The sequence below is a fragment of the Acanthaster planci genome, linkage group LG01 (genome assembly GCF_054643075.1).
Source record: "Acanthaster planci isolate LZ-2023a linkage group LG01, COTS_SCS, whole genome shotgun sequence".
Lineage (NCBI taxonomy): Eukaryota > Metazoa > Echinodermata > Asteroidea > Valvatida > Acanthasteridae > Acanthaster > Acanthaster planci.
This window is the reverse complement of record NC_141777.1, coordinates 5,794,234-5,810,124: the sequence shown is the minus strand read 5'-3', so window position 1 is coordinate 5,810,124 and position 15,891 is coordinate 5,794,234. Positions and strand designations below refer to the sequence as shown.

Genomic DNA, 15,891 nt, shown 5'->3' with positions numbered 1-15,891 from the left:
ACCACTCTATTTGACAGACAAAATCTATTGACATCCGAGTATTTCAGCCAGGCCTGCAGCCTTGTAAAAAGAGCCCAGATTGTGCAGTGTTATGTAACTTTCTTTTGTTCACGAACTTGGCACAGTATGCTGCTGACTTCTTGTCATTAGCGCACAGATTAGCTTGCAGCGGTGCTGTGTGGCTCATCGCTGCGGTAGTGGAGAGCTTTTGTCCCAGTGGTAATCCACTCGCACTAAATGCCCCAAACCGTGGTATACTGTTTCAAAACAAGGCTGGATTATCTCCACTATTGAGAGTGAAAAAATGTCGGTAATGCCCAGCAGCCTGGTTTTCTGTTCCAAGTACGGTCTTTTGTTACAAGACCCAGTTCCCTTTGTCCGATTTCAGAGACCCCGGCCACGCGTATAAACACACGGTGCCTGAAACCGGAGTCCCCGGCGGCAAGTGGTTAACCCTGTCTCCCTTGAGTGATTTAATAGGAACCTTCCTCATCTTAACACCATTTTAATTATTCACATAAGCAGTTTGATTCTGTTTATTTGTAGTATCTCTAATCCCACATTAAACACAGCCAGTATGTCAGTGCAGTACTCATCCTAACAGGTTCCAACCGGCCCAGGTGTTGGAGTTTGGCTGGTTGCAGATTATGAGGGATAGAGTTGAAATATTTCACACTTTAGGAGGCTGTATTTTAGCTTATGCCTACTAGAATGAATCAAGCATTCAGTTATGTGTTGACATGCACAGTGACACCAGTGTCATAACAATTTCTTTGTCGTATGGAGCACTGTACTGCAAAGCATAATTCAGTTCATAATACAAATGACTCCTAGCAATAAATCAATCTCAAAATGTTAAAATTGTTGACATAATATCCAGATGATGTCGTTTCTGTGAACGATATGCCCAAGAACAGCTTCAATGGTAATATATATTTTCAATGCTTATTATTAGTTCGTCTACACTGATGAATGATATGTACACACTGGAGATGGTGTATTGTCAGTTGCTAAGCGACTGATTACTTCTCTTCATATTGTTCTCATCTTTCACTTTGAAATCAGCTGCTGAGCATATGAATGAATGTCAGTGTCTCGGTGTGATGCCTATGCTTGCTGTAGGCACTACACTATCTTAGAGGGGAAAAAGTAGGAACACTGTATTGCTGCGGTGCACTCAGTACCTTTGTTGGTTGAAATAATTGTCTTTTTGTGGTTGTAGTTTTGTTTTGTTTACATGTAACGAGTAAACCATTATGTAGTATTTTTAAAAAACCCAAGATTTTAAGAAATTTCAGTTTCAGTTAATTGTAGAATTTTAGTAAACTGATCATTTTGGCTATTTTCATTGTAGCCAATGACATTATGTAGAGAATTAAAGCCATTTTAGTTGCACATACTTTTACCTGTTATTTAAAAAAAAAAGACTTTATTCTGAAAATTAGATATGGAGACACTTTTCAATGTTTTTTCTTTGGTATTAACAAATGTTACATCGGGCTTTGCATCCAACTTGCACAATAGACCCTTGTCCCCTTCCAAAACAATCTTATTAAAATTTTGCTTTCCTTCAAATGAAACGGACCAGTCGTAAATGTGCACATACATAGCTCACTCTGACCTTAACTTGAAATCAAGCTACAAACGGGAGTGATGAGCAAAAATTAATAAGCCAAGCCATATATGTTCCAGTTTCTAGGATAGGAACCATGTAATTTTAACAGTATTGAGTATTTTTCTTTGGATGTAGAAAGAGAAAGTTGATAGATAAATGTTGTGAGGTGTAACAAGCTGTGCCATTCTAATACTGACAGTACGTCGCTCTGCTAAATGTCAAGTCGGTGCTTAAATGTTCCACAGTCCCTCCCAGAATTCATTTATATCCACCCACTTGCACTTCTCTTGCTGTATTGATTTTTAATCCAAAGAAAAACCATGAAATCTTCAGGCTCTCTGCATTTGATTAATGCAGTGTGCACTGCCGTGACTTGAAACAGAAAGAAAAGGGAAAGATCAGGAAGATCTGTGGAACAGTGCATTCCAGTAAACAGATTAAGGATGGTTCACCTTGTGCAGTTTCTTTTTTGTCTTTAACCAAACAAACGACTTTTATACCTTATGCATCACTCACTGTACAAGGCTTGACTGGTTGGAGTGGATTACCACCAAAATGATCAAGGCATCGATTTTACACTGTCTATTTGTGCAAATATCAGTTTCTGAAACTGTATGGCATGCCTCAGACGTTTTTGCAGTGCACTTTTGGAAGTGTTTAAAGTGTCCCCACTGCTCTGATGTTTCAAGGTGATGTTCATGTTATGAAACATGAGGTGCATATTGTACAGTTCAGAGATTAATTAATGTTAAAATTATTGATCTAACCATAAAATGGAAAAAATGAGAATATGAAAAAAATTCCCTGGAACAGCTTGGAGTATTCAGATATAATGCTTGGAGTGTAGTCTGGTGCATTTTAACTGCTTCAGAACATCTATTTCATCTGTTACATCTATTGATTTGCGTTGGGGAGATGTTAATTTAATTTAGGGTTTTTGCCCTGCCCTACATGTATCAGATCACTGTATACTTAATGTTCCCCCCTCCCCAAGCTTGTGAAAAAAACGCAAGTGTGCTCGGATGGGACTTGAACCCAGCACTTTAGAATATGTTGTAGTTGATAACAGAATAAAAAACAAACACACATACAGTACTTGGACATGTACACACACTCTCGTGCCCCTTTTTATTTGAAGGAAAAAATGGTTATTGCAGAGAAAAAATGCCCTAAGGATTCACAAAAATCTTGACCTTTTGGTCCACATGTTCTTAAGAACACATGTTTTTCTCACATGCAATCCTGGCTAGTTAGGTGGTAGAACTACTAGAGCATGAATTTACAACAAATGTCAGAATGGACAGCAGTCATATCAAGTGTTTAAATTCCCCAAGTACTAAAGGGTGATTAATAATAATCATAATAACAACAATATCATTTCTTATGCACAAAATCCACAAAAATGTTACAATCCTTACATTAAAATTAAAACCATAAATTATATTGAAAACTACAACGCTGTACAATTATGAAATTAAATAATATAGTTCTATATATAAAGCACTATCTCTCTCTCTCTCTCTTAATATATATATATATATATATATAAATATATATAAATATATATAGGTGTAATATGTACCTATAGTAAATTAACTTGATAACCCCTGTGGAGGCAGTCTTGTCTGTCAGATTGCTGTCCCTGGCCTGAGTTGACCCAGAGAGGGTTGACCCGATTCAGTGGACATCAAGACACTTCAGCTTCACTCATTACATTATATCTTGAGGCTAGAGCCCTTGCAAGGGCTGTGATATATGATCTATCATGTCAATAGTTTGATATGTACCGGTAGACTTCAATATGAGTATATAAATATACAGACACAATGTTAATCTATAGCCTCGGGGTTAGTTTGGCCTTACTTCTTATTGGATTGATGATAAGAGTTCCAAAACTCAGACTAGTATTTACTCAGTGAAAGTGGTCAAGGATGTATTATGTACAGTTTGGTGATAAACAACTTATTATGTGTCCTCCCACACAAAAGTGACTGTTTGAAAGGCAATCAGCTTCAGTGCCTGATTCTCAGACATTTCAGGTGAAATTCTGGAGAATATAAGGCACCTTCCAGAATTCACTTGGATGATAAAATTTTGTGTGGATAGAAAGGGTTAACTGGATGTAATCAATTTGCATTTTTTGGTAGCTTTCTTATTCCCTCCCGTCCTTTGGCCTTCCCATTATGCCCCTTCAACCTCTTCACTCAAAATTTACCACTGGTGATATGCAGACCTTTTATCTTTTTAAAATGCTTTTTACACCTTACACTGAAATGTGCCTTTTTCCATTCCTACAAATAAATCTTGTCACTTTGCCTCAAGGGCAGTTTCTGCATGCACCAAAATACCTGGAAATCCTGGCTTTGTGACCACAGACTCCAGCCTCTGTGAGCAGGTGCTCCCAGTTCAGGTGATTCCCATTCATTCATCAGTCCCACCGCCCTCACAGAGGCCTCATTATCATCAGCAAGTCATCTTGAAACCATGAATATTTATGAAGGTCACGGTTTAACGAGAGGGAGCTGTGCGTGCTACCAATCACATTAGGCTGTGCTGCATGTACTTTACATGTGCATGTCGCTTAATGCTTTCATTGTGTTGGGAGTGACAGGTACATGTGTATGTGTATTGGTTTTCTGTGTGGAGTATTGTACTTATGCAACCAAACTGAGAGCCACATGGACTAGAGCTCTGGCAATAACAATGATGTGTTTGAGCCGATAAAAAACTCTCCACCTCTACCAGGACAATAGTGCAGTATCGTACGGAAATTTCCAGTGTGTGGGTTGCTGACATGGTGGATTTAAGGGGGATTTTCGTTGGATGGTTCTTCTTGGAGAAATGAAGAGACTTCCTGCCATGTTCCACAGAGATGACTAAGGTGTTAATGGTAACAATTTGCATCATTTGTCAACATGGATGTCTTCTTCTGAGAGCTTTGTGACTGGAGCTGCATCACTTGATCACAGACGCAACTCAATTTTGGAACACAGATGTGGGACAATATAACCAGTACTCGCCAGTCCAAAGATCACTTCATATGATAAGTCGTCGGTGGTTCCTCATCGGGTTGCATAGTGCAAACAGTTCAAGCTGCGTTGTGATAAATGAGCCGAAAACACACGGGCATGTTCTCATAATTATGTTGGCGTTTGTGATGACAATAAAGTGGTGTTTACTAATGGAATATTGCTACAAGATGTTATCATCAGATAGAGCCAGCTAGCATTGGAATGGTGTGTATAACTATGGGATGTAAGTGCCTTTGACGTCTTTACGAGAAAACCAGTATCTTGCTGGCAGTGTTGCTACTGACTGGATGTTTCCTGGAAAATACATCTGACTCTGAGTGCCATGTGACATAACTTCAACAACGCATCATGTTTTCTCCAGTGAAGACGAAAAGATTGAAAACCAGTCATCGAGAATATGTAAGACCATTTTAAATTGCACAACCAACACGTTTGTCATCAAAGTAGTAATGAACGAGCTGTGTGAATTTGTCCTTAAAAGCTTGTTTTATGATGAACTTGCTGAAATGTCAAGTACATTGTCGTATGTGGATGGGGTTTCATAAAGATGTTTCTGTGTTTTTTCTTGCTATGTCTTGAAGTACTGGATCCAGCTGGAACAGAACCAGCTGTTATGTGCCTAGCTACCGTTGAATGAAAACAACTTTACATTTTTCTTTTTTAATAGATCTACAGTAAATAAACTGTCACCTGACTTAATATGTTACCCTCTCAGACGCCTAAATGTCAGAGTGAAGTGTCAAAATCCACTGCGTTATTTTTTTACTCCCTGCATCTTTTTTTTAAAGCAACTGTTTGCTGCCCAGCCCCCCACTGAGTCATGTGTATGCCTAGTGTGTGAGATATCACACTGTGTTTACTCATTGAGGCCTATGGCAGGTGGTTATGTTGCATCTGCTGTTGGTTGTCAGGCAGCACTAAGTGTCTATTGTCTCGTTGTTGTCTAGTTCGCAAAGATAGTATTGTAATTTGAAAATGTCATAGTATGAGAATTAGGAATTCAGTTACCTTTGAAATAATCAGGAAGTATTTGATTTTATCACTGTTTTAGCTCAAAATTCTCAATACCTCCCGATGGCATTGGCTTGTACAAGTTCATGTATGTCACCATGATTATCTAAGTTTACTTTTTTTTTTGTTGCTGATCTGATTTTTAGTTTGTGTCCGTTATTACTGAGAATTATTTCAGTGCAGAATGTCTATGGGAACCAGGTGTATCTAATGTCTATCATTTCATCTTCCAAATGCAGAATTTATGTTGGAACTAGAGAAAAAATTTTTTTTGGACAGTAGGAAAAGTTTACTATTCCTACTGTCAAAAAATACCTGCTTCAGCAGGTCTACAGAACACAGGCTTTATTTCATTTATGTGTATTTTTTATGTATATTTGATCTGTTTACATGAAATTTTCTGTCTTCTGCATAAGCAAAGTTTTTGTGACTGTTTACACTCCCCTACAAAGTCAGGCATTTTACATTTTTTTGCTGTCTGTTATTGTGCTTGTTTTTGATAAATTAGATTAGGTAACTGATATGTGGAGGTAACGGAACAGAATTGGATGAACTTTGTATCATAGATCATCATTATTATTCAAAAATTTAAGTTAAATATTACTCTGTACTGTTTATGCCCAAATGATATGAATTATGATAATTTGTTTTTAAACTGAAGACATCTGAATTACATGTGTTTAGCCATCCTTATCAGGCCCATTATGTATGTGCCGGTAGTTATTCAATTGACCTGTAGTGACGGATGCACTGGCCACAGTCTGAAGGCTTTTTTTGTATCTCGTTCATCATTCTGATGAATAATTCATAGGATGGGTAGGCCAGGAGCAAATTACTATCAGCAATACGACAAAGGTTAATTTATGCGTTCATGCCTCTCCATAGACCCAGTCCAAGAAAATGTACTTTTCTCGCATATCCCAAGTCCCATAGTTGCATTTAACATGAGAAATGGTTGTTTCAAGTTGATTGAAGAAATTGATGGAAAGATGTACAGTGTAGATGTACATGTACATGTACATTCAGAAATGTATGCAACCTTTTTGAGGCCAAGACAGCATGGAGTGACTCATCAGTTTGGATATTGCTGCCACTGAATAGGATGGACCCAAGCTGAATAAAAAGCTCTGGTTAAACTGTTCAATCAAACTGAAATTTTTATTAATGTTGACTATTTCACTGTTTTTACAGTTGCCAGGCCAAAGAGAAGGATTTTCCGCTTTCAATTTGATGAAAAATGGAAAGTGGTACCTTCTCTTATTAGAGACATTTTTGAAATTGCCAGAAGGACAGTTTGATTTGGTGATTTGATTTACTGAAGTGCAGTTTCATAATCATCACCTTAAAATAATCCATCCCTCAACTACAGGGTCTTAGCCAGAGAAACGTGAAAGTGGAAGAAACATTTTAGTATGTAAAATGATTTCCCCAAAACTGCACACACTGGAGGTTTTGCATATTCTGCATCTATATCTTTGTTGGTTTGTATTATCAAGAGGTGCCTCATGACTGATGTGGGCTTCATTTGAGTGAATGTGAGCTGACTTCAAGTGTCAAGACAGGAATTGTTTGTGACCCATCCGGAACTTTGCCTTTTAAATTCAATGCTGCACTGTTCTTTCTGGCTTAAGCTGTATATGTACGTCATCATCCATCAAATGAAAGTTGAAGGTAGACATTACACAATGCTTTAATGGTATGATCCTGTCTGAACTGATCATAAAGAGCCCATGAAATTAACAATCAAAGGGCGTTTCTAAAAACAAAAACCATAACCCAGATCATTGTGTAAGTGTTATCTGACTGTGGCATGATGTTTGCCAAGAGCACATTTTGGCATTTCAGAGGTGAAAACCTTAGTGATTGAAAATCTTGAGATTGTGTATTTTCTGGAGTTTCCTTTTCGAAGTGATTTTTAGTCTTCAATAGGACACCTTGCTGTGTTTGGCACCATGCCTTGAGCCATTGCTCGTTGTTTCAGTTTGCTTAAGTTTGTTCTTGTTCCTTAATTCTTCATTCTAGCTCACAGTGCTGTTGACCCCTCCAGTTGAGGTTGCTCAGTGTCTAGACTTAACTAGACACCTGCTTTCCACTTGCTGGACGGATTATTGGGGATAAACACTTGTTCTCGACAGGTGTTCACTTAAATGGGGACAAATAAGCCATTCTTGTCATTTCCCTGTAGTCATAGTCAGCAGGGTTGCAAAGTGAAGTGTTTAAGCCCCAATAGAGTGGGTTTGTGGTAGGTGGACAACGAAATGATCACACAGTCAGAAGTTTTGCCCTCTGAATTTTTAGAAAAGAAATTTCAAAAATATATCAAAATTGAAATTCAAATAAGTTTATGACTTATTCTTTGGAGTTTAACATGATTTATACATGAATCAATAAGTTGGATGCTCCTGCCAACTCAAATCAACAATAAAGTGGTTGACCTCGACCCTTAAACCATGTTACAGATAATCTTTTCCATAATATTTCCTGTGATAAATACTTGTGAATATCTCTTTTTGATAAAGCTGTGCCTTTAATATCAATCCGCTCAAATATACCCTTTTTCAGTGTTCCAGATGTGTTGCAAAACTGGGCCCCAATTATTTCCTAAAGTGTGTATCCTGAAATAGAAGGCCAGACTTAATGATTATGGGGTAAGTTCATCCCAGTTCATCTTACCCTGAAACAAGAGCCTGACTATGCCTAGTTTGGTTACCAAACCCCAGGTGGCCCTGCCCAGGTAGTTAGGAGTGGTTGAAAGCACCCGCAGGTCTTGGGGCACCTAAGGCATTATACTAATTAGTGTCAAATCAGGTTGCAGAGACTTACAGAGCCAAAAAAGGACCCCTACATTTCTTGATACATGTAACCCTTTATCATTTGTTGGGAATTCTGTTAATTCTGTGCAGACTTGGAGTTGTTTTTCGAGTTGAGGGGAACGACTGAAGTTCAAAGAGTGCACTGTTTTGGCTACTCGTATTCTGGTCTTGGTGGTAAAATCCAAAATTTCAAATAATGCTAAGGATATGGTATCAGGTGTAATTTGTAAATACATCGCATGTAATGTATTACAATGTAAAATAATATAAGTCAAAGTGCATCATTGGAAAAAAAATGTACATGAAGTGGAATGATAAATTTAATGAAAAGCTATTGTACCACCTGTTTTTTTTAGGTTTATGTTGGTTTAGCATCTATGTCAAAAGCTAGTAGCTTTTGTCAGGCCCAACCCAGTCTCTTTATAGAGGTTATATTGTAGACCATGTTTGGAACTGAGCGACCTTGAACAATGAACATGTTCTTTGTTGATGTTTAATTTGGGTTGCTGAGGTTCACATTGGGCCGGTTTTCCACAAAATGAAATTAAAATAGGGATGTATATTCATCTGTTGATGTAATGATTAGCCCTTTCTGGATTTATTACTAGTTTCATCTGCTATCTCCGTTTGGGGTAAGAGTCCAGTTGAACGGAAAACGAAAACAGAAATTGCACTGCTATTTATAACTTGTAGTCTTGTTGACGGTTAAGTTACATGTACACCTGAATGAATAGTGTTGCATTGCTCACATGCCATAATCTGCTCTTGTCGTTCTGCCCCATTGATTTTACGTGAAAAATATTCTGGAAAAGCTACAGCGAACTAAATCCACGTTGTTAGATACTGGTAAATAAATTGTATGGTGGCCCTAATCTTTGTGTTACTATAGAGGAACCACCATTGATGCATAAAGCTTGGCCTTGGAATCCTGATGCTGCTGACATGTGTCTGTCTCTCCCTCTCTTTGTATAACTTTAATGAGAGTTACCTGGACAGGATAGTGCATCAAGAATATTTTCTGTTTCCTGAAGAAAGTTGGAACTAAACAACTTTCTTTTTTATTTGGATTGGACACTTTTGTGACAGTGTTTCATGCCATCTCAGGAAGTCATTACATTTGAATTCACTTTAAACAAATTAATTTGAAAGTCGATTGTTCTGCTTCAACTTTTCATGCACAAGTAGTAAATGCCACTGTGACATAACCACATTGATGTTTGCTTTTATCGCTGAATATGTATGGCATTTGCCAGATGTGGCCTAGACAAGTTGTCATTAAACAAATCATTGATTCTGCTTCAACACTACGTGACATCTTCACACTAATGATGAAATCCTAAGAGCACTTTCTCGTCAGCTGGTCAAACTGCTGCCATTCTCAACCATGTTATTCTCTGCCAGTGGTCATATATTCATGATCCTGGCATCCCTTCAACCAGTTGATAGTTGAATTCTGTTTAAAATGTTGTGTGTCATACATTTTGACCCGCGAATGTTTTTGGAAAGTACTTCAGATATGAATATAATAATTTAAATATTTTTAAGAGGGAAAAAACTTGAAACTAAATGTGGTCATTGTAATAAATACATATGATATGAAACACCAAGTATTAATCATTTGAATGCTGCCAAAAATTTGGTTCAAGATTTGGTAATATTTGAGAAAATGTTTTCTAGGAATTAAAATTAGTTAAATTTGGATTAAAAAAAACTGAATGGTACATATGTACATGTACATACATGTATGCATGGAATACTTGTCCAAGAGTCTTATTTTTTCGGATGCAGTAGTGTTTTCTCTGAATCTTGCCACATACGTTTGCCTGTTTTGTGCCCCACAACATTAACATAACACACGAATGTTCTGGAATTGCCGGAATCATGCACAAGAGAGCATTTGCTGTCATTAAGACATTGCTGTCCAGAAATGTCATCCCCCAAGGGTCTGTAATAAAATGTCTGTTCCTGTGGCTAAACATAACCAAATGGGATTGTTATTTGTATTTGCTAAACGGATTTGTTATACCAAAGTGGGCTTTGCCCAAAAGATCAGCCTATCTTTATGAGCTTGGTTTTCCTCAACTGTTGATAATCAAATACACAAGGCATTCTCTGATGACTGACTGTGAACATTGCACAGTCCTGAATCATTCAGGATTTCTCACTGTTCACATAATGCCATAAATGCACATTTTTGGTGCAGGAGTCAACCGTGGACCAAGGATTCTATTTCTCAAATCCACCAATTGAGATGAGAGAATTTGGCTATTTTTGGTTTCAACATTTAAGATTTTTTTGTTGACTATATTAAGTTTGCTGTTAGTGTACAGTTGTGTTTATGTAAATTTTTCAATTTTCTTGAATGTACAGGAGTTGAGAAGACTTTGCACATTCCTGCTGGAGTATCAAACATAATTTTTTTAATTACTTTTATGATTTGGCAGCTGTGTACATGGTATAGGGCAGTGCAGACATCTAAATATTTTACATGCATTTCCACTGTACTACAGTGTGAGCCTTATATCTGATTTAATGTAAATCTACATGTAGCAGGACCTAACTTTAGATATTGACCTGCCTGACTTATTAAACTTTTATTTCGCAAATCTTACTAATAGGTTAGCTATTAATATGTAAGCACAGACATGACTAAATTTTCTGGAACAATTTAAAACAGTGAGGTATGGTTATGAAGATTAAAAATGGCACTCATAGTTTGAATGGGATTCCCTTTCCAACAGTGTCTGTTTGCAGTCTGTGGGTTCATGTTGACTTAGGTTGCATGGCAATTGTATGAAGATTTTGCCACACGTGAGGATAAAACACTGATCTATGTGAACCATATATTCTCCAGAGGGAAGTTTAAAACAGATGTGACCTTTGGCGTTGTTACCGATTGAACCGTTAATTTTCGTCATGTGAGTTGTATTTGTGCATGTCATATGTAGCATGTATAAGAGTCTATATTTAAAAGACATTGATTTACATGCATTAATTTAGTACAAGTATTTTTTTAAGAAATAAAACCATTTTATTGATTCTGATCGCACCAAAAAGGTAAACACTATTCACTGGCGTTTGCCATTAGTTTTTGTTTTTGATATCGGAACTATATTTACTGTGTTCTTTTTCGCATTCAACCTCAAGTTTTTATTTTTGAACTTTTCTTTCGGTCCTCAGAGACTGGAGGAAGAGCTGTCTGCCCACCAGGCGCTGCTGAAATCGGTCGCTCGCCGAGGCACACGACGACGCACCCACCCAGCTACCTCCCCCACAGAGGAGGAGAGCAGCCAAGTGAATGGCAGGGACGAAGACACCGAGGACCATGAGCTGTCCGAGATGCGAGCCAAGTGGCAAGAGATCTCCAGCCAGGAGGCAGAGAGGAAACGGCAGCTACTGGCCTCCCTGGAGTATGCCAGACCCAAGGTAAGTGGGCAAGTAGACTTGCTGATATCTGTGACTTTTTCCTTGGAAAGGCTGTTAAGATCCAGGTTTGAACTTGGAGTTGACTTTAGATCCAGCTGATTATGAGCCCCAAGCTGGACCAAGAGAGGGCACATTTTTCCTAGCAATGGAAGCTCCTTCGGTGGGAACTGCACTTCCCTGGTTCACAAACAACTTTGAAATGCATGTGCGGTGCTTGCCCTTTATTTTTTCTGACAGTAGCCCGTCAGGCTAGTAAATTGTGATTTTTATTAGCCCGCAGAGATTTTTACTGCTATCACGTAGGTAGACTGGTTCCCGTTCCCTACTCACTCACCCGGGCATGATTGTCCAATGAGGGGCTTGCGATCAGTAGTACAATGAAGTCACTTACGAACCGGATTGCACCAATCTATGGGCGCAGTATCAGTTTTTGGTATCTGGTTCCCAGTACGAATTGTATGTTAATTATATTGGTCATGTATAGAGGTCACTGACTACTGGAGAAACTATCGTTGATGCGTTGATGATAGGTACTAGGTACAATGTACACGTTGTCCCAGCACACACAGGATTCCAGGTGGAGTCAGAAGCAATGTTGGGGTTTATTTGATTCCAATAAAATAAAGTTACATTCATGACAGACAAAAGGTAAAGCTTTGAAATCAAGACTTTGTTTTATTTTCTTAAATCACATCAGAAAAACAAGGAACGTGTACATATTTTAACTTGCCCGCCGAACGACTGAGGGAAGTGTTTTGACTCGCCTGAAACCCTGCATGTGTCAAGTCATATCACTACGAACCAAACACTCCCCACCAACATGGTTCTTTTCAACCAATGAGGGGGTCCTTCTGATCAAGGAAGATTGCTGAACACAGAAAATTTGATGAGCAAAATGACATTTCCAAGTTAGATGTGGTATATTTTATATTGCATTTGATGCAATTGAGTGAGTATTTGCCGGGAACATTACTTTTCCTTGTAAGTAATCATTTCTCCTCGGCTCTGTATTACTGTATTTGTCAATAATCATTTATGTTCCTATGCAAGACCCTTAGCTACAGTTTCTTCCAATTTACCATTGTTTTATGAATAATATGAGGTTATTTGTACCTCTGAAAAGTAATCTTATTACTGCTGTACTCAGTGCAGATGGAGAGACTGTTGCAAGAATCAACAAATATAAATTGGTGCTTAATTAATTTGGTTTTGTTATCCATCCACACAGACTCACAGGGTCAGTCAGTCAATTTAATTAAAAGAATCATTCTTGTTCTGACAAAATGATGCATTGTGCTTTGCACATAATTTATGGCATTTGATATCAAGCAGAATATAACTGATTGTTATAATGAACAAGTACAGTTACATTGCAGTTTTCAACGCATATTACATTCCTCAGTATAGCGCCGTTTCTGAGCATTCCCCCAAGGTGACGGAAACACAGTCTGAATGTGGCTATCGGTTCAGGCAATACACTGGGCACAGAACGCAGATTGCGTGCAACTTAGGAGTGAAATCTTTCCTCGAAGGGCAGAATAGTTAGTGCATACAGCCTTTGCCCACTGTGTGGGTGCCCTAGAGGCCTCTGGTGTGTACACTCAAGAAACAGATGAAATACTCATTGTATGATGTGGTAGGTAACACAGAGTGACTTAGCTCACTCGGAGAGGAACGTGCTCTTAAAAACACTTCAATTAGAGAGATCCCTTTGGGCATCGTGAAGCAGTAACAAATATTGTGACCTGAAATGGTTTTCATTTCAGCATTGAAGCTGCAATCAAAATATAATTCTTTGTTGCATTTATAACATTATATCTTATTTAATTTGGAGCAAATTTTAAGAGTTCGTTTTGGGAAAGGAGAATTTCAGTTGACACATCACATGAAAATTTCAGCTTGAAATATGTTACCAATCAATTCCAAACAATTTAAAATGACCTAAATAGGTAGCTACATGTATTACGGGATGGGTGATAGAGGATTTTATTCTGGTGAAGGAGCAGTTTCAAATGTTTTTTATGAAGTTAGTCTAGAATTCAAGCAAAAAATTGCACAATATCCTAAACCGGCATCGACAATGATGATATACTTCATTACATCCAGAATTCTTTTTGAGAGTACCGTCAGGATTGTTCATTGAGTTGTATAATTTTTTTGAAAATGACCTCAACTTAATCTGCGTGTGCATTGTTCATTTTAAAAGCTAATGGCTTGACTACCTGTATGTCCAGACTCCATAGCATTCTTGTTCATGCTCAAGTTGGCATGCTCACACATGAGCGGATCTCTTTAACCTCCATGTATGTTCAATGAACATTATTCAGCCCAGAAATGGATAATGTGATGTTGCTGTCAAACAGTATGTTTCGTTTAGTTGTGGGGACTTGTGTTGAATAGGACAAAATCATAATGGGCACATCTTTGTCCTCACAACTCGGTCCCGACATTTCTAACGAAAGAAATGTCTCCCTCAATGCAGGACCAGCGAGGGCAGGCGTACAGGCAAATTCGTCTCCAGCCAGGTTTGGTTGTAATAAGCAGAAGGCTGGTCTAAACGGTTGAATGGATTAGGGCCGAGCAATGAAAACAGGGAAGAAGGAGTGAGGAAGGCTAGCTAAGAAGTGTCTCAGTGAATGCATCATTGCAGCCATATTCGAAACAGCCATACCAAAAAAAAGCCATACCATGATCAGGGACTTTCAATTTTTTTTTACACATTCTTCCCTGCAGGAGACTAATGGCTTAAATTACCCAGCACCAGCAAGGCGAACTTTGACCTTTGACCTGCTGGACAGGTCAGAGGAAGCAGAGGAGGACATGCAGGCATCTGTAAAGGCTCTCAATCAGTGTTGGGAAAAAATGCAAACTCAGGTGAGTTGTTACCACTGAGTAATAAGAAAATGTCTTGAGCGAATATACTGAGAGTCCGCTGATGTCAAGAGCATAGTAAGACTTTCAAAATAGAAATTTTTTTTCAATTTTAATCAAACTTGGGTTGAAAACTGAATCATCCTGTTTGTATGTAACTTTCCACATACCCAGGGGTTGGGGTTTGATGACAAAATCAGCAATATTTAGGTTGTACACCTAAGTCAGATTAGATTGATGGGATTTGCCTTTGAAGAACTTTATTTAAAAAAACTCTAAATGAATAGTAGAGTACCTGTGGAAATATGATGGATTTAAAAAACTACTGAAGAGAAGCTTCACTTATTTCCTGGATAACAGCAAAAGTTTTCTTGGCTGATTAGTTCAATAGTTCTTCAATGAACGATAGTGTTAAGCTTTGCTGTTAATTACCAAAAGTCATAAAGTGTTTCTTCTGCAGAAAACCTGTTTCAGTTTAAAATTTAGCCTGATCTGTACTTTGTATTGTGAAATTAGCATTCAAAGTTGATTTTAAATTAGTCCTTTATCATTTTATAATTCCGGACATCATCATCCTATTCTTTATTTCCTAGACATTGTGCAGAAGTCATGGGCTGTTTGGAAAATGAGAACATCACAGGAATACTCTTTAATATCTGGGATGGAGTGTAAATTGGTGTCATCTTTAATAATCAATGTTCTGTTCTGCACATTATGTCTGCCCTTGATAATGTTGCTGTTCAGTTTGTCTAATGAAATTTACTTCATTGCCAACCGACTTCCAGAGCTCACTGACTTAATTACTGAGCTAACTCAAATGAGAAGCCAGCATGTGGAATTTATCAAATTAAAAACCATTGTGGAACATTCAATATTTGTCTGAAAATATTGACTTTGGTTCGGGGCGAGTCTGGGGTTCAGTATTTGTATGGAATACTTTGCATTGGAAAAACAAATTGAAAGGCACTTCACAAATTTGGAATGGAATGGTACGACATTTCATTCCCAGGTGGTACAAACACTTCAAAACGATGCTGACCTTCATTTCTGAATTTTGACCAAACAGGGCAAAATTTTACCCAGTGGGATAGATTATCGTGTGGTGTTAAGAGATTTCATTTTC

General features: G+C 38.0%; 1 protein-coding gene across 6 annotated transcripts in view; it reads left to right on the top strand.

Annotated features, from left to right (window-relative positions):
• LOC110981942 (muscle-specific protein 300 kDa-like) overlaps positions 1-15,891 on the top strand; it is a 160,665-nt gene that overhangs the window by 95,015 nt on the left and 49,759 nt on the right. For all 6 annotated transcript variants that reach the window (XM_087145834.1, XM_087145836.1, XM_087145825.1 and 3 more), the window contains 2 exons: positions 11,652-11,897; positions 14,631-14,771. In XM_087145834.1, coding sequence (XP_087001960.1) covers positions 11,652-11,897; positions 14,631-14,771 — 387 coding nt within the window. The remainder of the gene's footprint in view (positions 1-11,651; positions 11,898-14,630; positions 14,772-15,891) is intronic.